Here is a 22,013-nt window from a genome sequence, read left to right as displayed (position 1 = left end):
CTCCGGAAAATTCTGCAAATTACTTGGGAAGACAGACGGACTAATGTTAATATTTTGGAAGAAGCAAAGACTACCAGTGTTGAAACAATGATCCTTCAACATCAACTTCACTGGACCGGCCATGTTGTTTGAATGCCTGATCACCGTCTTCCAAAGCAGCTACTTTACTCCCAACTTAAGGATGGAAAACGGAATATCGGTGGACAGCAGAAGAGGTTTAAAGATACTCTTAAAGCAAATCTAAAAAATGTAACATGAGCATCGAGAACTGGGAAGTCTTAGGACTTCCGGGAAGGGTGACTTAGCCTGTGCCTGCTTTTGAGACGGGCTCCTGCCTCAAAAGAAGCTTATTCAGATATATCAGTCAGTTTTTTCTTTTTTTTTTGACTGATTAAACTTCTCCCGGGTAGGGAGAAACGAAGAGATTAACCTCAAAGCCTATTTTTGTTGGGACGACCAGATCTCATTAATTTATGGGACGAGGTCCAGCCGACGAAGGTGGGACGGATTTTTAACAGCAAGCTCTATCTGATAAAGCGAACGTTCACCTTATCTTCTAAGAGAGAACGCACTAACAGGCAAGCACCCTTCTTTCTATATTTTTCTTTTACTTGACTTAAATTGTTGCTGTTTAAAAGAGATTTGCCAGATTGATCAGTTTTTGACATCTCACTGGGGAGCCATAACTTCTCTCTGCTACGCACTAATTAATAGCTTATCTCTGTTTTTGTTGCAAAAAGCTGTCCTGGATTTGCATTCTAAAGATATACACAGAAGAGGGATTTCTATTCCAGATTTTTATTTTGAAAAATATTATACTGTTTTGAGACTACTCTCTTTTTGGTCTATTTTATTTTGACGAATCTGTTTCTTGACGATTGCCATTAATTGTTTCGATCCTGGGAACTGCATTTTGTTTACTTAACTATTGGAGAGATAAGGCTGTCTGCTCTGTTTATACTGTGATGTCACCAAGTTTGGAGTATTAACCCAATTGTTGCTGAAATAAGAAGTGGTTTTCCTATATTTTTCTTTTAAAATGGCAATTAAGAAAGTGGCTGAAAATCTGGAAATAACTATGTTTCAGAAAATAATGGATGAGATTGAGATAATGAAAATTGAATTGAGTAAAATGAAGCAGGAGATTAAAGATATAAGGGTCCCTGTGAGAGAGGTGACCCTGGAAGGGGTCCCTGTGAGAGAGGAGACCCCGGAGATTGGAACAGGGGTCCCTGTGAGAGAGGTGACCCTGGAGACTGGAATAGGGGTCCCTGTGAGAGAGGAGATCCCGGAGATTGGAACCAACGTGGAACAGGAACAAGATTTGGAGTCTATGGACTTTAGAAATAAAATCTATTGTTTGGAACTCAATGTTATCTCTGAAGAAATGAATGAAGATTCTAGAGATAAAGTTATCAATGGCATGGATAATCTTCTGGACTGGAATGATGTGATGGAGCCCAATATAGAGAAAATCTATGGAATTAACTGCAGCCATGTGACAATGGAAAAACTTTTAAGAGATGACCCAGTGTATTTTGAAAAAAAGAACAGAGATATGATTTTACAGCAGTATTTCAGCAACCTATTCAGAATGGATGGCAAGAAAATATTTGGGATAGAGGTAATCCCCATCAGACTCTTACTATATGACTATGGCTTTGACAGCAAGATTATTATGGAATACTGATAATGGAAGATTGGATATTGAAATTACTGGACTTAACAAGACTACTGAAGATGGAAGATGGAAAATGGAACTAATAGAGATAATAGAACAATGGCTACTGAAATTATTGAACCTAACAGATTCTGATGTGATGGATTAATTGAAATGTTTATTTTGACTATGGTTATGACAATAAGATTATCATAATTAGTAATGAGATGGATTAATCGATATGCTTATCTGGAAAAAAAAATTGATAGATATATTTCTTAAAGAATTGAAACCTCTCTTTGACTTTTTGTGGAAAGAATAAAGTAATGTTTATGAGATTTGATGATTAAGTAAGATAACTACTGGAGGAAAGTGATTTTATAATATGACTTAAGAGACAGGATTGTTATATATTATAGACTTATAACTGATTTGATCTTTGACAAATGGGAAGTCAATATTTTACTCTTTATTTTTTATTTTTGTTTTTTTTTTCTTTTTTTCTTTTTGTTTAACTATTTTTGATTTTGTTTTTTGTCTTTGAATGTTTTATGATTTTGTCTTGTATGTTTTATGAAAATCTGAATAAAAAATTATTGAAAAAAAAAAAAAAGAGAACTGGGAAGTCTTGGCCCATGAACGTCCCAACTGGAGGTAGGCTATTAAGATGCTGTGGACTTCGAAGAAGCACGAATACAGGACGAACGGGACAAATGAGCTAAGCAGAAGGCATGTCACACAAATCCTCATTGCGGCCATCTTCCATCCGGAAACCTATGTCCTCACTGTGGGAGGCTGTGTGGATCCAGAATTGGCCTCCACAGTCACTTAAGGACCCACTGTTAAAGACCTTATCTTGGAAGACAATCTTACTCAGCCATGAGTGATCGCCAATGAATGATGCTGGAGACATAGAGACCCTGCTCCCGAAAGAGTAAGGGGTCTAGGACTCCCTGAGCCCCTGGACAACTACATCCCTGCTTCCAGGACAAATCATACATCCCAGGAAGGGGGACGGTGGCCTCTACAAGATGCCAGTACTTCCCACCTGGCCTATAGTTTATGTTGGGTGCAGGGTGCTCATAAGGTCATCTGTGCAGAACTAAAATAATGAAGAGTAAGTAGAGAAGAATATCTAATTTGGGATGACCACTCCAAAATCTGCTGTGGGCCATGAAACATCATTCACCTGAGCAAAGGGGAGAGTGTCCTCTGCGAGATGCCACTGCATCCTGCCTGGAATGGATTTTCTTGTGGACACACAAAACTGATATGTGCATCTATGCACAACAAGCAATGTAGAACATTTGCATTTTTCTTTGATGGTAGGGGATTGCCATATTGATCAAAATGTGCTTTAGTTGAAAGAGGTGTTCCGTTGCTTTTTGCAGCACAACACAGGCATGACTTCAAGCGCCGCAGTAGAACTCCTGTTCAGTACTGGTGGCAACGTAATCTGTAAAAAGACATTCCCTGTCTGATGTGCTCTTTGAGCATCCTGTTCTTTTGAAACATATCAGAAATGTATTGTAAAAGCAGCATTTCAAGTGTAAAATTTGATTTCAAGTGAATTATATGTGTGTTGGGGTATCATCATGGGTGGGGTGGGGGATGTGAGATTCCGTTATGCCATTCTGTTACTCTTACAGATAAAAAAAATATTCTACTGCCCTCTCTGTGTGTGTGCTTATTTTTAATGTTGTTTTAGGCTACTTAGATGTGCAGCAGCCAAGGATAGCACCTTGCAGGCATTTTTTTAAAGTAACAAATGTAATTGTAGTGATTATTTTTGAGTAAAAGTAAAGTAATCCATCACTTTCAGAGCAATTGTAATTGTAACAGTAATTACTACTTTTTGGGGCCATGTAACTTGTAATTTATTACTTTTTAAAAGTAATCTTCCAGGCTCTGATTTTTTATCATAAGGAAGTTACTCCTTCACAATAATGTTGGTTTATGAGAGGGAGAGAGAGAAACAGAGAGAGATGCACCCCCAGCTCCTTTCTCCAATGTGTGTGTGTTGGAGGCAGATTGTAGTGATTGAGACAATACTTCACTCCTTTCCCTGTAGGGAGTTGCATTGGACCTCTGTGTGCAGCAATTGTCCTCCACCTTGTGTCTAGTCTGTGGTTCTCTGAGGCAAAGATAATGAGTATAATTTGGGTGGTAGTAGTAATGGTTGGGGTGGAATGCCTGGCATTCATGAACAGAGAGCTTACTTCCATGAGGGGATGCATGCTTGCTTTTGTTTTGCTCTATATCTTGAGTATAAGATTGTGCTCTTAAGGTATTCCTTGTGCAAATTGTTGCAGAGATTGAAAGGATGTTTAAAGGGCAACTTTTTCCGTCGCTGCTCCTTCAGTTAATGAATAGAGAGGTGATTAAAATGAATTAATGAATTAATGATGAATTGATTTGGAATACAATACATAAGTTACTAACGCATCCCTAGAGAGAAGTACAGCTGGGAAGTATGGAGACAAAGATTTGAATTTAAGATTCTACTCACTTTCTAAACAAGCAGAGCCCCAAAGGATCCAAGCGACACCTGCTCCATTACAGGTCAGGTACGAATCTCGCAGAATATGGTGGATTTCCGTAACCGATTAGACCAACCAAACATTATCAATAAGGCAAATACAAGAATCATGTAGAAATCGTTTTCCCAAAATGTCACTATTGAGTTTTCTACCTGAAGTTGACAATTCAACTCAAAGGTGAAATTGCTGATCTGCTAACTAAAATATGTAACTTGTCCCTCGGGTCCTCCTCCGTGCCTGAGGACTGGAAAGTGGCAAATGTAACGCCAATCTTCAAAAAGGGATCCAGAGGGGATCCCGGAAATTACAGGCCAGTTAGCTTAACTTCTGTCCCTGGAAAACTGGTAGAAAGTATGATTAAAGCTAGATTAACTAAGCACATAGAAGAACACGCCTTGCTGAAGCAGAGCCAGCATGGCTTCTGCAAAGGAAAGTCCTGTCTCAGTAACCTATTAGAATTCTTTGAGAGTGTCAACAAGCATATAGATAGAGGTGATCCAGTGGACATAGTGTACTTAGACTTTCAAAAAGCGTTTGACAAGGTACCTCACCAAAGACTTCTGAGGAAGCTTAGCAGTCATGGAATAAGAGGAGAGGTCCTCTTGTGGATAAGGAATTGGTTAAGAAGCAGAAAGCGGAGAGTAGGAATAAACGGACAGTTCTCCCAATGGAGGGCTGTAGAAAGTGGAGTCCCTCAAGGATCGGTATTGGGACCTGTACTTTTCAACTTGTTCATTAATGACCTAGAATTAGGAGTGAGCAGTGAAGTGGCCAAGTTTGCTGACGACACTAAATTGTTCAGGGTTGTTAAAACAAAAAGGGATTGCGAAGAGCTCCAAAAAGACCTCTCTAAACTGAGTGAATGGGCAGAAAAATGGCAAATGCAATTCAATATAAACAAGTGTAAAATTATGCATATTGGAGCAAAAAATCTTAATTTCACGTATACGCTCATGGGGTCTGAACTGGCGGTGACCGACCAGGAGAGAGACCTCAGGGTTGTAGTGGACAGTATGATGAAAATGTCGACCCAGTGTGCGGCAGCTGTGAAAAAGGCAAATTCCATGCTAGCGATAATTAGGAAAGGTATTGAAAATAAAACAGCCGATATCATAATGCCGTTGTATAAATCTATGGTGCGGCCGCATTTGGAATACTGTGTACAGTTCTGGTCGCCTCATCTCAAAAAGGATATTATAGAGTTGGAAAAGGTTCAGAAGAGGGCAACCAGAATGATCAAGGGGATGGAGCGACTCCCTTACGAGGAAAGGTTGCAGCATTTGGGGCTTTTTAGTTTAGAGAAAAGGCGGGGCAGAGGAGACATGATAGAAGTGTATAAAATTATGCATGGCATTGAGAAAGTGGATAGAGAAAAGTTCTTCTCCCTCTCTCATAATACTAGAACTCGTGGACATTCAAAGAAGCTGAATGTTGGAAGATTCAGGACAGCCAAAAGGAAGTACTTCTTTACTCAGCGCATAGTTAAACTATGGAATTTGCTCCCACAAGATGCAGTAATGGCCACCAGCTTGGATGGCTTTAAAAGAAGATTAGACAAATTCATGGAGGACAGGGCTATCAATGGCTACTAGCTGTGATGGCTGTGCTCTGCCACCCTAGTCAGAGGCAGCATGCTTCTGAAAACCAGTTGCCGGAAGCCTCAGGAGGGGAGAGTGTTCTTGCACTTGGGTCCTGCTTGTGGGCTTCCCCCAGGCACCTGGTTGGCCACTGTGAGAACAGGATGCTGGACTAGATGGGCCACTGGCCTGATCCAGCAGGCTCTTCTTATGTTCTTATGTTCTTAATTTATTGTTAGGCAGTTCATTTGTTTAGACAACCAAAGTTCTTGTCCATATTATACAACTGTCTTATTCAGAGACATACTATGCTCCAGGCATCAATGAAAATAAGGGTGAATGGGTTGCAGAGGAAATTAGTGAATTGTGTTAATATATGTATTTCTGACAGATTTCAGGTTTTCTTTTTGCTTATTTCTACTGAAGGAGAAGAAACACTCATTGGATGCAGTCCATTATGTACCATAACCATTCATTTCAAATTTACGTTTACTTTGTTCTCTAAACCACATGATTCTAATCTTCTTAATCTCTTTTCACAGAAGTCTCTCCATATCTGTTATCATTTTCATCATGCGTCTCTGGATCATCCTATTTTTCCTACTGTATGTCTGTTTTAAGATGGGGTGACCAGCCTTGCCCGCAATATTCAAGATGAGGGAAACCCCTTTGGTCTATGTGATGGCACTATGATCCTTTCAGTATTGCTTTCCATCTCTTTCATTGTGCATGCACCCATTTTGCTTACATAGCTGTCCATTGAATGGAGCAGTATTAAACAAAGTTATATGAGAGAGTTATGAAGTCTGCTTTTTTATCACAAGCAAAATATATTAATCTTGAAGGTTGTCAGCATAAGCCTAATGTATTATATCTAAACAAATAATATAATTTGGCTGTGTATTTGTTTGCTTAAACCCAGAACCTTGCACCCCACTCCTGGAAATAATACTACTGGCTTCAGTGGTACTGATTTGCAAGTAATGAGTTTTGAACTGGAGACCATCTCTGCTTCCTGGGACCACTTCCTATTCAGCTTCCAGGTTCTCAGTATCCCTACCTGTTACCCAAACAGCTCCTTCTCTCTCTGTTTCCTTTATCTTGTTTGAATCCAAACTATGCATACTTTGACTGGTTCCTTCCCTTCAACAGTCTGAATATTCTATGACATTGTAGCCACTTGTTCAGTTGCTACTAGAACCTGAGCAATATACAGTAGGGCCCCGCTTATACAGCGGGTTAGGGACCAGGCCTCCGCCATAAAGCGGAAATCACCGTAAAGTGGAACCCATTGACTATAATGGGTCGCGTTGCATGAAAATGTTGCAAAATGCCGTAAAATCGCAAAATCGGCTTTAAAACAGGGAATTTCCCCTAATTGAGAGCCGTCGCATCAGTGGAATGCCGCAAAATGGAACGCCGGTAAGCGGGGCCCTACTGTATTGCACAACTAGTAGACAGAATCCAGAAAATCCTCTTGCGAGTAGAATAGTTCTTCCATTCACACAATAGGAGACACAATTTCTGCTGACTTCCCCCTCTGCTGGCAGCCCACTGAACTAAATTTCACACTATTTCCAGGGTCCCCAGCCTTTAGGATTGGATTTTCAGGGAAGGTAAAAGCCCCATTCTGCAAGCAGAACCTCTTTCTCAATTGGATTATCTCAATATAACTCAATGTCTTACTAAAATTATTACCTACTTACTTCCATCAACAATTACAGTGGGTGAAATCCAACATTGTGCAAGAATTCCTCTCCTCCCCCGACTGCAGTCCCCCACTCAACTCCCAAAATCTACTTAGTAACATTCCTCCAACCTTACAGAGCAGATTTTAGGGAGGGGGGTCTTGTGCTTGTGCCCAGGCACCATTGGAGAGGCAATTTTCCATTACTTCAGCCTCTTTCCTAGTTCTGATGTAGAACTGATATTTCTGTTTTGGTTCTCATCTCTTGGTTCCCAACACATTCTGCTGAAATAGGTACGTGAGGTCTTCCCTCTATAATAAACAAAATACTGGAAATATACTTGGTACTGGATGTATTTGACAGTGGTCTGGGTTCTGTGTGCTTATGCCAGCTTTTTTTCTTAACTTGGAATTCACAGTGTTTTGCTTCCCAAGTAACTATTGAAATGAGCTGAATGTAAATTGGCCTGTTTTGAGCCACAGTTTTCAATGTTCCATAATTAATTCTTTCACCACTATATTACACTCCCTGACAGAGCTCTGGATGGGGGTTACATTACGTCTAGCAGTCTTGGCAGGAGAGGGGAATGTCTGTTATTTAGTGACCACACAGAGTAGATTAAATATTCTGGAAATAGATAATTGATAAAGCAAGTGACAGGAAGCTTTGGTCCTCCAGATGTTGTTGAAATACAACTCCCATCAGTCCCAGCAAGCGTGGCCAATGGAGGGCACATTTTTTTAAAAATGAGATTAAATTTCCCCATTGATACGCCTGTGGTGTGGTTTACTTTATTTAATATAATTTAATGGGAATGTGTAACGATCTTCCTATAAGAGTTAAGTAAATCAATGTGTCATAAAAATCATTCAGATTAGGAGCTCAATTCTTGCCTGTTATCAGTAAATCTAGAGTAACGCTTCTGAATGTTCACTGCTAAATTTACAGTTATCACTTGTTATCTGAGAAACTACAAAATGATTTATACAATTTGAAAATCAAATTATACATCCATGTGATGAATATATCACTACAGATTCAGGTGAAGGAATAATAATTCATTATTATTATTATTATTATTATTATTATTTATTACATTTGTATACTGCCCCATAGCCGAAGCTCTCTGGGCGGTTTACAACAATTAGAAACATTAAAAACAAATATACAAATTTAAAAACACTTTTTTAAAAAAACAATTTAAAAATGCCTGGAAGAATTATGTATTACATATGCTCATCCCATATTAAATGCACATAAACAAGCCCCCATTGCATGGGTACGTAGAAACTTAGCACATTAGCAATAACAGCAGACTAACATAACACTCCCAATTTCCCTCTGCCACCACTTGGGCCCTGCAGAATGGCAGACCCATCACTGCATCCATGGTCTGGCTCGTCACAGTTGCAGAAGGGCAGGGGGGAAAGCAGATTGAGCCCGGTGCCTGTGCCACCTCTCTGATGGTGCGGCGATTGGGCCCAGTGTTGGCCTGTGCCAGCTGTGAGCCTGGATCCAGGATCTTCTGGAACCTGTATCCCCTTCCCCACCCTGTTTTGGGGCTATTCACTGGACTCGGCTGTAAGGGAAATGACCAGCAGGCATCTCACCCACCTGCTAAGTCAGCAGCCAGCAGCCAATCGGAGGCCAACTGAGACGGAAGATTTGAGCGGAGGGATGCCTCTGCTCAATCCAACTCCCCCCCCCCCCCAGCCTGGAGTAAGCGCGATTTGGATTGCAGCCTAAGTCACTTTTCCGTAACAGTTCCTCTGTCTCTTGGGTAGAACAGTTGAATGTATAGACTGAACTGCGTTCTCTTTATGTGGCAAATGTTCTTCAGTGGTTTTATGCAGATGGCAGAAGAAACATATAAAACCAATTTAAATTGAGCTCGATTATATCATCATGGAAAATGCAGCATTTGTGTGGTTTGCATTTAAAATAAATGAGTGTATGTAAAATGTGACTTGTCTAATAAATCTAATTTGCTAAAACATTTTAAGAGTTGTAATCCCTTATCTTGAAAGTACCCCTGCGCTGATGCCCGTTGTTTGTTTATATTATTATTAGTCCATTGGCTATGGGCCCCTTACTCATGGCAGCTAAATGTTAGCTATGAGACATCCCCACTGCATGTTGATTTTCAAAGTCCAAGGCTGCAGAGGGTCAGGTACTTCATTGTCAAAACATAGTATCTTTGTTAAATGTTTAAAGAAAAAGAAAGGGAAGTAACTTGTAGAACAAAAGAAGACATCGTGACCTCCCACATATAATGTATTGTCCTTGTCCTTATCTTTTTTCATCTTTATTTTCACCTTCCTTTGAACTCCCTTAATGTTTGAAGATTGCTCAACAAGGTTGTCAGCAAAATTAAATGATTGACAGTCACTCTTGAATCTTCTATTCCAAATGGAATGCCAGTCTTTTTCCACCCTTGTCTTCAATAGAACGCGTCTCTTTTGTTTGTTTGGACATCACTCTAACCTTTGTTTTTGTTCATGGTTTTTTTTGCATTTGATTGATGCTGACATGAGAACACCTCAAAGGTGCCTTCACTTTGCAACCTTGTTATTTTAGTTTCTCCTTTCATTCATTTATTTAGATCCACTTCTTTACTCTCTAATAAACAGTGGTAGCCCCCTTGTAAACTGGTTTATAACTAAGATTGGGCTTGAATTTGTTTTAATGCCTTTGCTCCTTTTTCTAAAGGTCCAATTATCTAATTAGCCAACTTGGCTCTTTAACTTCCTACCTATTTGTTCTAGTGAATGCTTCTGCCCATCTATTAAAAAGGGAAACTGCAAGGGCAGGACAGGATGGTAAATGCATTTACATTCTGAAATAGTTATTTGTTAAGCGTATTTCTACTCTGCCTTTCTAGCTAAAAAATTAAGCTACTCAAGGCAGCTGACAACGAAATATTGTTAAAATAACATACATGCCAGATAAATCAATATAAACTTAACAAATTGTACAAATGGAGAGAAACCAGCAGGGGTAGTTGTGTGAGGTCTTGGAGGGTCTTAGATCCCTTACTTTTTGGGGAGCAGGGTCCCTATGTCTCCAGTATCCTACAAGCCAATCAGCATGAAAGGGGAGTGCTTCCATTTCTTTTCATACTGATAGGAGTCAATCAGAGTGAAAGAAGGTGAGTCAGCTACTGTGAAGACTCTTTCCAGTAGCTAACACTCTCCCCTTTCATGCTTATTGGCTCTTAGGGACATCTGTTGTTATGGGAGAAAATTAACAAGGATCTCATTCTCAACCCAACAGCAAAAAAGGAATGTGTGACTGTGACTATCATGAAGGGACCCTACACTTCTGAATTTGCAGATACGCTACTGGAGACCAGCCGGAAAATATCCAATCTTGAGGCCAAAGCCTGCCTAAATAAGAGTATGCAGTAGAAGGCAGTATGCCAAAATAAAAATATGTCAAGAAAGTAGGGAAATATTTTTAGAATTGTAAGGATTGTTCAAAATACTGTTATTTTTTAAAGTGAATGAAAGTAGGATTTCAAAACATGAAATATTTAATACAAAGTAGGATTTCAAAATATGAATTCTTGATATGTATTTAACTGAGAGCTCTACTGAGAACAATGAGATTTGATTGAGAGTGCTCTACTTGCGTTAATTTGATTGCAGAGAGAATTTGGTGTGGAGGTACAGGATTAGATCCAAAGATGCCCTTCCATTCACAGAAGAAGTCCTTTTGGAGATGCAAGAATCTTCAGTTCAGCAAAGGTTACTGCAAATGGAGGAGAGGAGGCATTTTTTGCTGATTTCTCCTTCCCCCTGCACTCCCCTTCTTCATGTGATCTCCCATGCTGTTCCACTGAACCTCCAACCCTCGAGTGGGAGGGGGGCAGGAAGAAACTGTGATATTTGCTTCTCCCAGCCCAAGTCTGTTTTCAAATGCTCCCTGTGGAACATAGACTCTTCTGCAAATAGAAGAACAACTTTGGATCTAATCCATACCAGATGCTTCACAGATTGTATCTTCAAATCAAAATTCAAGCTAATAGACTTTATTTATGTTCAGTTTAGTGATATTTTGAGCTTTCAGTAAATAACTTCCTATTATCATTTACTTCTACTCTTACATAAGCAATACAGTACATAGTCTTCTGTCCTGCACCTGTGTAAATCCGTTCAAATGATTAAAAACAGTTCTTGCTGGATGGTATCCATAGACTTTGGTGCAAGAGATATGATTTTTAAAATGCTACATAGCATATATATTTCCCCCTCAAAACAATCTAAGTTTAAATAGAATTAGATGTGAACAGTTTATGTAAGACACTGTGGATACATGATTGTAGGGAATATAAATAAAATACAAAATTAGATAACCTAATCAATTGTTAGGTCAGGGAAACCCCAGGCTCAGAGAATATAACACACTTGGACTCTTCTCCTCCTGTCAGTCACATCACCAAACTTAGCAATTTTCTTTTCTCTCTCTGGTATAGCACAGTGGGGGAGGAGAGCCTGGCTGGGAGTCCAGAGTCTGTGAGTTCAAATCCACGCTCATGTCTCCTGGGTGTAAAGGACCAGCTAAAGATCACCCCCACAGTGAGTGGCTCAGGGGTTACGTGCCCTGCCACCTGTGCAGCCGTGGGCAAGCTGCATAGTCCCAAGGAGCCCAGTTGCCCCCCAGCTGGCAGTTGCGGACAAGGAAGGGGCTGGCTTGTGCAGCTGTGGCAAGCTGAGCAGGCCCTAGCCAGCTGGGGAGGACTAGCCTCAGAGGGAGGCAATGGTAAACCCCCTCTGAATATCGCGTACCATGAAATCCCTATTCAGAGGGTCGCCATAAGTCGGGATCAACTTGAAGACAGTCCATTTCCATTTTTTCCAATTGCTAAGGAAGTGGTCATCACTACATGTCATATTACAACTTCACCTTCCTTACTAAACTGCTAAATGTTAGTGGCTATAGAGTGGGCCTCTGGGAAACCTCAACAATCATCCCAACTGTTCCATGTCTCTTAAAGGCTCTATACATTGGACTACACCATTAAAAATAAATAAAGGAGTAAAACATACAGGCAGAAAGAGTATGTGTGTTTTATTGTGTCATATAAGTGCAGTTTGATCCTAAATATGTCTGCTCCAAAGTAAGTTCCAGTTGAGTGAGAATTTGGGTTGAGGATTCATTGGAAAAGTTCAGTTAAAGCCCCTATTAAGTGAGTTTGGGTTCTACCCTTCACCTGTGCCCAGGAGTAAGCCCTACTGGGCTTGCTTCTGAATAGACATTTATAGATTGCATTGTAAATTATCATTTTACATTTCTCTTCAGTCTTCCATTATTATGTAAGTAGCAAAGAGCGTTGAGTTGGAAAATCTCATTCATTTTAGTGGCCATAGATTGCTTAGCATTCTTTTTGTTAGCAGCATGCACACTGTCACTCATCAGAGTTTTGGAGGGGGTGGGGGTGGAGATGACCTAGCAGCACAGTCAGTGGGACCATTGCTTTGTAGGGTTTTTTATAAATGTTTTGAATCACTAGTAAAAACATTTGACTTCTAAAATGTGTGTTGAAAATACAAACATAGCAAAGAAATTTGTTTCCCTTCTTTTAATTAGATCAAACCCATTTTATGAACCAAAATCAAGCACTGCTTTAAATAACCAAGTTCCTCCGCTGCAAGAAATGGAAAGGAAGATGAAAAGAAAAGCTCCTGAACCACCAGTCCTCTCACCAAAGACAGAAATGGAAACAAGTGAGAACATGTCAGCTATTCATGCACTGAAGGAACGTTCCTCTTCTCCTCAGGTATGTAGCTACCGTGTCCACCAGTGTTTCTAAATATTTATTAAAAACTGAAATTTCTCTTAGATGAAGCTTAGATGGTATGTAGCTACCGTGTCCACCAGTGTTTCTAAATATTTATTAAAAACTGAAATTTCTCTTAGATGAAGCTTAGATGGTATGTAGCTACCGTGTCCACCAGTGTTTCTAAATATTTATTAAAAACTGAAATTTCTCTTAGATGAAGCTTAGATGGTGACATGAGCGAAACTTGTCTAAGACTTTGGTACAAGACAGTTGTACTGTGTATTCCAAGAGACGTGCAGTCCGTACCTGCACCTTCTGATACTGAGCTGCATCTCAGAACCCTCTCTGACATTACATGGGATCTAGTAGTGTACCCCCACTCTAAATTAGTTTTCCAAGCAAATGCATGAGATGTTTCTGCAATCAGCTCTGAACATGAGCTGCAAATCATGTGAGGATATCTTTAATGAACAAGTCTTGCAAAGCCTTTCTGTGAAAGCTAGATTGTACAGCATCCTATGTCCATCAGCTGCGGTCCTCTGCATGCTAACCTGGGAATTAGTCCCACTAGGCACAGTGGGATTTACTTCAGAATAAACATGCTTAGGATTGCATTGGTAGACAAAAGTGATATTTACTTTTATCACAAGTGAATTGGTCCTTTATCTTGAGAGAGAAAAGTGGAACAAAGGAACCCATTTGAGTCAGGTGCATGAGGCACCATGCTAAACAATACAGGAAACCTTAATTTCAAAATATATTTTCTGCATTGATTGTACAGCTAGATACTACAAATCCATAAACTTTAAATAATGTCTATTTACTTCTCAAATGCTATAACTTTAATAAGTTTATGGTCTGTATATGCTACTGAAACAAATTTGAATTACTATCCTTCCTACTTTTGAGGCTGGATCTAAGACCACATCGCACATCAGAGAACCTCAGATTCTGTCGGCAAAATAATGTGTGCACATTGAGTTAAACTCTCTCTGTTTGCCTGTTTAAAATAATCTGTGCTGTTTTTGAGATTGTTTTTTAAAAATAATGATTTTTCATTTCATTTCTAATTTAGCATACCTAGAATGTGTTCAGTGATTCCTTTCGTAAGAAAAGATGATGCTTCTGCTTGTGCCTCTGCTAAATTTACTGGGTATGGTGGTCAGTGCTTGAGGGATTTCAAATGCTCCGTTCCTCGAGTCAATCTACTAAAAAGGCACAACACAGTGCATGGTGATTTCCCCTTCCTCACCCTATCCAAAGAGTGGGGTGTATTCTGTCATGGATGAGGGAGAAAAATAGCATTTCCTGTTTAGTACATAGACTTAATATACCACACATTGTTTTACTTATGTGCATTTTTACTTTCTGCATTTTACTGTGGCTCCTGATTCCGAAAGAGTAGATTTTGTTAGACAGTGATCCATTTTGCTGATGACCACATTGTCCTTCAAATGAAGAGACATGGCCTGTAATAGTGCTTTAGCAAATTATTAGATAAAGGTGAAAATTATGTGCAGTAGTACTACCGGGAACTTATTTTGTTACAAATAGCCACTCTCGAACAGTCATACTTACTATTTCCTGTTGTTTGAGCTAGTAGTTTGTCCATTAAATACATTAAATCTTTGGAAAAATACTTGAACTATTTATTGTGCTTTGCATTTTGAGACCAGAAAGGAAAAGAGAGAGAAAATCTTTTGGCATGCCCTTCGGACCCCTTTTAAAACTTTGAGCTGCCCTTAAGGGCCCTGTATTTTAGTTATCATCATTTCAGTTAAGAGCTGAATGGAACTCCTTGTCACATCTATCAAACTGCTGCTTAATTAGGCAGAGAAGTTGCTGATGAATCCCTGTCCCTCAAGGGCTGATCTTGCCATTTCCTCATTTCTCCCAAGCAAGGAAGAAAGACTGACACCAGAAGCCTGCCCAGCTAGCCGTTTTATCAGCGGGTCAAATAGAGCAATGAAGCCACTGAGCTAGCATGCTCAGTGCAATATTGGAGTGTTGTTTTTAATGTTTTATTGGAGTACCTTAGTTTAGTTTTGTTTGCAGTGGAGATTATGTGATGAGGTAGACGCATCTCACCTGGTTTCTGTTTGAAATTAGGGATCAGTTCAATTCGGCCAAGATGCAAGATAAGTATTGGCACTTAAATCTGGTATTGGAAGAGACTGCCCCTGAGGATGTATGGCAAAGATTGTTTTTTTTGTTTTGTTTTTTTAAATCTGCTTACCTGATTGAGTGCCCCTGCTATTCAGCCTCTCAGAATCTAGTTTGAGAAAGGGGGAAGCGTGTCTGATTACAGACAATAAGCATTTTTCCATGGCTAAAAATAGTGCCAGGCAGCTCTCAACAAACCTCTTTCTCTTCACTTCTCTTCTCTCCCCCCTACTTGCCATTCCCTCTTTTTCATCCATGGCTGTTACTACTTTTAAGAATTTAGATGAGGACAATGTGTGTGTATGCTGTGTGTCTGTTATCTTCAACTGCTTCTTTTTTGGCGCTTGTATTCTTGGTGATCAAGCCTTCCACCAGTGGCTCTAAATCCCATCGCATTCTGAGTGGTATTTCTGCTATCAAATTTATTGTGGCCTTTTTTATGTCTATGCCTATTCAGGCATGCAGAGACTACACCACAGAGATGTGAGAATAGAGTAAGTTGCCCTGTTTGCATCATAGCTCTGCTACCAAGATGCAGGTTTTAAGTTTAAGAAGGCAGGCACCATTAAGAAAGCATCCAAAGAACAAGATATTCTGAGTTAATAAATTGTGTTATTCTATGGCCTTGTTCTTACATAACACTAAGCCAAATTATGTCTTAGCAAGAACTTGCAGGTACCCAGAAAGGAAACCATGGCCTCTTTGTTCCTCCCCTGGCCCTGTTGCTGCAGTACTACGTGGCACTAAGCCATGGTTTGGCTTAGCATTAGATGTGAAACCAGGCTTATGGTTTGTCTCCCTCAACAAACCATGTGCAGTAAAGCAAAATAAAGCTTTGATACAGCTCATGGCTTGTTGGGAGTGAAACAAATCACAACCCTGTGTCCTCAAGTAATGCTAAGCCAAAGCACGGCTTAGTTCTACATAGCACTGCAGCAGAGCCAGGGGAGGGGCGAAGGGGCCCAGTTTCCCTTTTGGGTACCTTCACATTTGCTCATTCTCACTATTTATTTATTTATTTATTTATTTATTTATTTATTTATTTATTTATTGCACTTGTATACCGACCCATAGCCGAAGCTCTCTGGGCGGTTTACAGCAATCAAAAACATTAAAACAAATACCCAATTTAAAAACATTTTAAAAACAATTTAAAACACAATTTTAAAATTCAAAACAATATAAGAACAATTTAAAAACACTGCTAAAATGCCTGGGAGAAGAGGAAAGTCTTGACCTGGCGCCGAAAAGATAACAGTGTTGGCGCCAGGCGCACCTATGACATTGTTTGCCCTAGTCTTCTGTGCAAACTGGACCAATACATACAAATATGTGTGTGTGTGCGAGAGAGTGAGAGACTTTCCATAGTAAAAAATCCTGCAATTCTACACACACTTTTGAAAAATAGATGTCACTGAGATTGCTTCCGAGTAAAGTTGCATGGGATTGGGTTAGAAATATATACGTAGATGAAATTTGGCAACATGGTAGCCCCTACAGAGAAAATTAACCCTGCCAAATTTCAGATGCATACCTCCAGAGGGTTTCATGGTATCAACTCAAAATTCCATTTTTCTAAATTGAAAAAATATTTTTAAAAGACAGTGAATGCTCAGTCATGCCAGTTCTCATGCTCCTGTGTTTGCTCTGTTCCTTCCATCAATTTGAAAATGTTAGAGGTTTTTAAGAAAAATAGGTTTGAGATACTAAGCACAGGCAGCCAGCCTCAGGCAGACACTGGCCAGCAGCAGCATGAAGATATGAATATAGGGAGATGAAATTTGGAGACATGGCAGCTCCTACAGAGGGTACTAACCCTGCCAAATTTCAGACAGGTAGCTCCAGGGATTTTCATGCTAGCCACCTTTAAAAAAAATGTTCAAAAGAATTAAATAAATTAAAAAGACTGGGAGTGCTCAGTCATGCCAATTCCCATGCTCTTGTATTTTCCCTGTTTCTTCCATCAACATTTTGAAAACATTTGGGTTTTTTTTTTAAAGAAAATCGGCTTAAGATACTAGGCATAGGCAGGCAGACACTGGCGAGCAGCAGCATGAGGATATGCAGGGGAGGGAAATAATACAGGTACAAAAGTCGGGGCAGATTGTCAGCAATGAGAAAAAACAACATATTCACTGGAGTCACAGAAGAGACCCTGTCATATGGGGGACAGATTCCCAGCAGCAGCAGCAAGGGGGCAATAAAAATATAATTTAATATTAACAATATTCACTTTGGTTAGCAATTGGAAATACTAATGATAATACTGAAGTTAAAAGGTTGGCTAATATGCACACAAGATTTGGCAGGCTAATAATAAAAAAATTAAATAGTGTAACCCCACTGGCTCCTTCTTACGGTTTGTCGTTAGCAACTGGAAATTCATAACAACAACAATTCTCTGCAATGAGGAGAATTAAAAAAGACAAACTTTTTTTTAAAAAAGGACACATTAGGAAAGAATAGAAGAAAAACAAGCTGAACAAATGCCACCCAACTCCACCAAAGACTTTCTAAGACGGTGGTTCCCAAACAGTTCCCCTAATGGACCACTTGAAAATTTCTGAGGATCCTAATGGACCCTCTCCTATTGCAGCAATTGCAATACACTGTGCTTCCTGCTGTATAATTTTTAATTGTATTGCATTGCTTCTCTTATTTCTTATATATTGTGGGTGGTATTCAACACTAGTCCTACTCAGAGTAGACTAATTGAAAATAGATATGAGTAACTTAGGTTCATTAATTTCAGTGGGTCTACTCTGAATAGCACTTGGTTGAATTATGGCCCTGTGTTTTATTGTATTACAATTTGCATTCCATAGACTCCAATTTATAATATGTTGTTGTTGTTGTGTGCCTTCAAGTTGATTACGACTTATGGTGACCCTATGAATCAGTGACCTCCAAGAGCATCTGTCGTGAACCACCCTGTTCAGATCTTGTAAGTTCAGGTCTGTGGCTTCCTTTGTGGAATCAATGCACCTCTTGTTTGGCCTTCCTCTTTTTCTACTCCCTTCTGTTTTCCCCAGAATTACTGTCTTCTAGTGAATCATGCCTTCTCATTATGTGTCCAAAGTATGAGAACCTCAGTTTCATCATTTTATCTTCTAGTGACAGTTCTGGTTTAATTTGTTCTAACAGCCAATTATTTGTCTTTTTCGCAGTCCATGGTGTGCGCAAAGCTCTCCTCCAACTCCGCATTTCAAATGCGTTGATTTTTCTCTTATCCATTTTTTCACTGTCCAACTTTCACATCCATACATAGAGATCGGGAATACCATGGTCTGAATGATCCTGACTTTAGTGTTCAGTGATACATCTTTGCATTTGAGGACCTTTTCAAGTTCTCTCATAGCTGCCCTCCCCAGTCCTAGCCTTCTTCTGATTTCTTGACTATTGTCTCCATTTTGGTTACTGACTGTGCCAAGGTACGATAATCCTTGACAAGTTCAATGTCCTCATTGTCAACTTTAAAGTTACATAAATGTTATTACTTTCGTCCTTTTGACGTTCAGCTGTAGTCCTGCTGTTGCGCTTTCCTCTAACTTTCATCAGCATTCGTTTCAAATCATTACTGGTTTCAGCTAGAAGTATGGTATCGTCTGCGTATCTTAAATTATTGATATGTCTCCTTCCAATTTTCACACCTCCTTCATCTTGGTCCAATCCCGCTTTCTGTATGATATGTTCTGTATGTAGATTAAACAAATAGAGTGATAAAATACACCCCTGTCTCACACCCTTTCCGATGGGAACCTGATGGCATTCCTCTCAGCTTCTTCAACACTGTCAAACCCCCTCACCACTTTAGGTGTGCATCCTAGAGGGGAACTTTATAATACAATGAAATACAATATAAAATACAATATAAAAAATAAAAGTAGCAATCAGAATCCAATTAAAAATCAGTATGAATTTTTAATGCATCTTCAACCACCTCCAATCCACAGACATGCTGCAGCCCATCTAAATTAAGCTCGCGGACCACTGGGGGTCCACAGACCACAGTTTGGGAACTCCTGTTCTAAGAGACAGAACTTACAAAAGGGTTCTGCATTTTAAGACTTCACCACCTTTCCCCCCAAGCACTGTGATTGGAGAATGTTGGGTGATGTGATAGCATTTTAGGGTAGCCCTATAGCTCTCATTAAGCAAAGTCCAGCTCCTACCCTTAAGTATTGTGATTAGAGACAGGTCATTCTAGCCTTCTTCCAGCTCTTCCCCTATCCCCAGCCTGGCGCTATCTTTGTAATTAATTGCAACAGTTTGTAGACACTGTGTCTAGCTTTCTGAGAGACTGTTTTGAGATGCAGATCGGCACAAATCACTACAAATCGATTTGGGACAACCCGACCTGCTCTGTAGCGATTTGTAGCTGCTTCAGCCCAATCTGTACAGGACACAAATTTGGTGCAGAACCATACTGTTTACTGGAACAAATTTCTACTAACCATAATATTAGTTTATGTTGTTATTTCCATATATTAGTTGCTTTCCACATAAGGAGTTTCCAAGTTAAGAGCATAAAGCATAGAATAAAATAAAAGAAATAGGACATCACAATAAAAACCATACAATATTCTATAAAGCAGACCCACTAAAACAGCAGCAAAATCATCATAATATGTCAAATGCCTGGGATAAGATACATTTTTACCTGGTGCCAAAAAGTTGTTAATGATGACACCAGGCTGACCTCACTGGGGAGTGCATTCTGCACCGGGGGAATCAAGATTGAAAATGTTGGAAGTGGGGCAAGAGCAACTCCTGTTTTGTTCTTTTGTTTGTGCTCCAGAAGGAAGACAGAGCTAGGGTCCTCCAGATGGATAGGCCTGTTTACCTTTACCTGTGATGCTCTGACTGACTTCCTTCTGTCGCTAGACTGTGACACCTTTAGGGAAGCTTACCTGCCCCTCCTCCTTCCACCCTTTCCACTTCTTTCTTCTCTAACAGTCCGGGAGAGAGGAGATATCCCTTTGTCTCTGCTCTCTCCAAGCCATGGGGCTAACTCCCGCACCTGGGTGTTATGCCTCCAACTTAGTTAGTTAGTTAGAACTAGGTATGCCTTTCTATCTACTATGTATTTCTGTAAATAAAGTAGCTTTTCTTATTTTACGAAGTCTCAAGTCTCAGTGATGCTGATGCAGGGTAAAAGCCTGCTTTCTTAGGCAAACGCACACACACGCTGGCACACTCGCATTTCAACATCTGCTGTTACTCTCTGGTTGCTGTGGTGCTGCTTTAAACGAAATTAAGCAACACAAACTCACACAGCCAACAGAAAAGGCCCTCACTATTCACACCACCCTCTGAACCTCCCTCAGAAGAGGTCCTCAGATGGTCCAGGTAGGTTCATATAGGCGGTAGGCTTTTCAGCTTGAATATATCCCATTTTGGCTTTATTTTCCAAGTGGACATAAATCTCTAAGTTCTTTTTAATGGCTTTAATAGGTAAAATGTCTCCTTTTGTAAAAAAATCTAGAAAGGGTGGTATATAGATAATAGCTATGGGATTTTCACAGGAGTGTCAATCTGTTTGTAAAGTAGATGTCCGCCATGCATTGAGGAAATGTGTGCAGGAATGTCTGTATCAGTAGTAGACACCTATTACTCTTGCAGAAAAATAGCAGCAACTGCTCCACCTCAAAGCTACCCAGGGAGGATATATATATTTTCCTCATGTTGCCAGGGAATATCACCAGCAGCAAAGGACACGAAACAACTGCTAGTCCTAGGCTTGCTAGTGAACAATAATGTCTTGTGCTTACCTTCCTTCAGCCAACACAAGTTACTGACAAGTGGGATTCTCCAAGTTTTGTGAGCTCTCAGGCTGTATCGCTGGTCTTTTCAGTCCTCTTGCCCGTTGATTCATTGGAGTTTCTGGACAGAATGCTCCAGGGAGGTCATGACCATCTTCCAAGAGTTCTCAGTATGCAATGCTGCCTTCCCCCAGTTTCCTGGAGATAAACTGGGTGTTTGGTGATGTATACCATGCTGGGCACTTAAAGGCTGCTGATGGCCACATCTGGCGACAGATGGTTATGGCTGCTGCGTCATCAGTTTTTAAGTTGCCATCATGCTGTTTGAAACAGCCTCTTCTATACCATAACGAGATGGCTAATTTTTCATTTTCTGTTATGCAATATGTGATTCTCCATTTTGTTTCCTTTACTTTCCTTGAGTCCATTTTGCGCATTTGCTAACCAAAATATAATTAAGATGCTATATGGTGAGATAAATTAATTTAAAGAAAATTGTGAAAACAATGTCTCCAACTAAAGCTCCAATTTTTAAATATCTTATGGTAGGGGTGGGGAACCTTTTTCAGTCTGAGGGTGTTGAGCCTCCGCTTCCCCACGAGGGCCAGGGAGGGGGAAGACATGAGTTTCAGATTTCTCAGCTGTCAGAAGGTGCGGAAGACCAAGGAGTTGTTGAGTCTCCACAAGACCTTGGGAGGGGGAGTGAGGTTGACTCCGGGCCAGTTCCCATGGATGGCGCGATCTCTGAAGAGGAGAGCACGCTGCCCCCAGACAGGTTGGAGGAGCCGTTGGAAGAGGTTTCGGAGGGGGCGTTGAGTCCCCCCTCACCAAGTGGCTCTTG

General features: G+C 40.1%; 1 protein-coding gene across 6 annotated transcripts in view; it reads left to right on the top strand.

Annotated features, from left to right (window-relative positions):
* EHBP1 (EH domain binding protein 1) overlaps window positions 1–22,013 on the top strand; it is a 400,871-nt gene that overhangs the window by 152,509 nt on the left and 226,349 nt on the right. For all 6 annotated transcript variants that reach the window (XM_061622278.1, XM_061622277.1, XM_061622276.1 and 3 more), the window contains exon 10: window positions 13,055–13,244. In XM_061622278.1, coding sequence (XP_061478262.1) covers window positions 13,055–13,244 — 190 coding nt within the window. The remainder of the gene's footprint in view (window positions 1–13,054; window positions 13,245–22,013) is intronic.

The sequence above is a fragment of the Rhineura floridana genome, chromosome 4 (genome assembly GCF_030035675.1).
Source record: "Rhineura floridana isolate rRhiFlo1 chromosome 4, rRhiFlo1.hap2, whole genome shotgun sequence".
Taxonomy (NCBI): Eukaryota; Metazoa; Chordata; class Lepidosauria; order Squamata; family Rhineuridae; genus Rhineura; species Rhineura floridana.
Note: the sequence above shows the minus strand (reverse complement) of the source record. Positions and strands in the feature narration are given on the sequence as shown.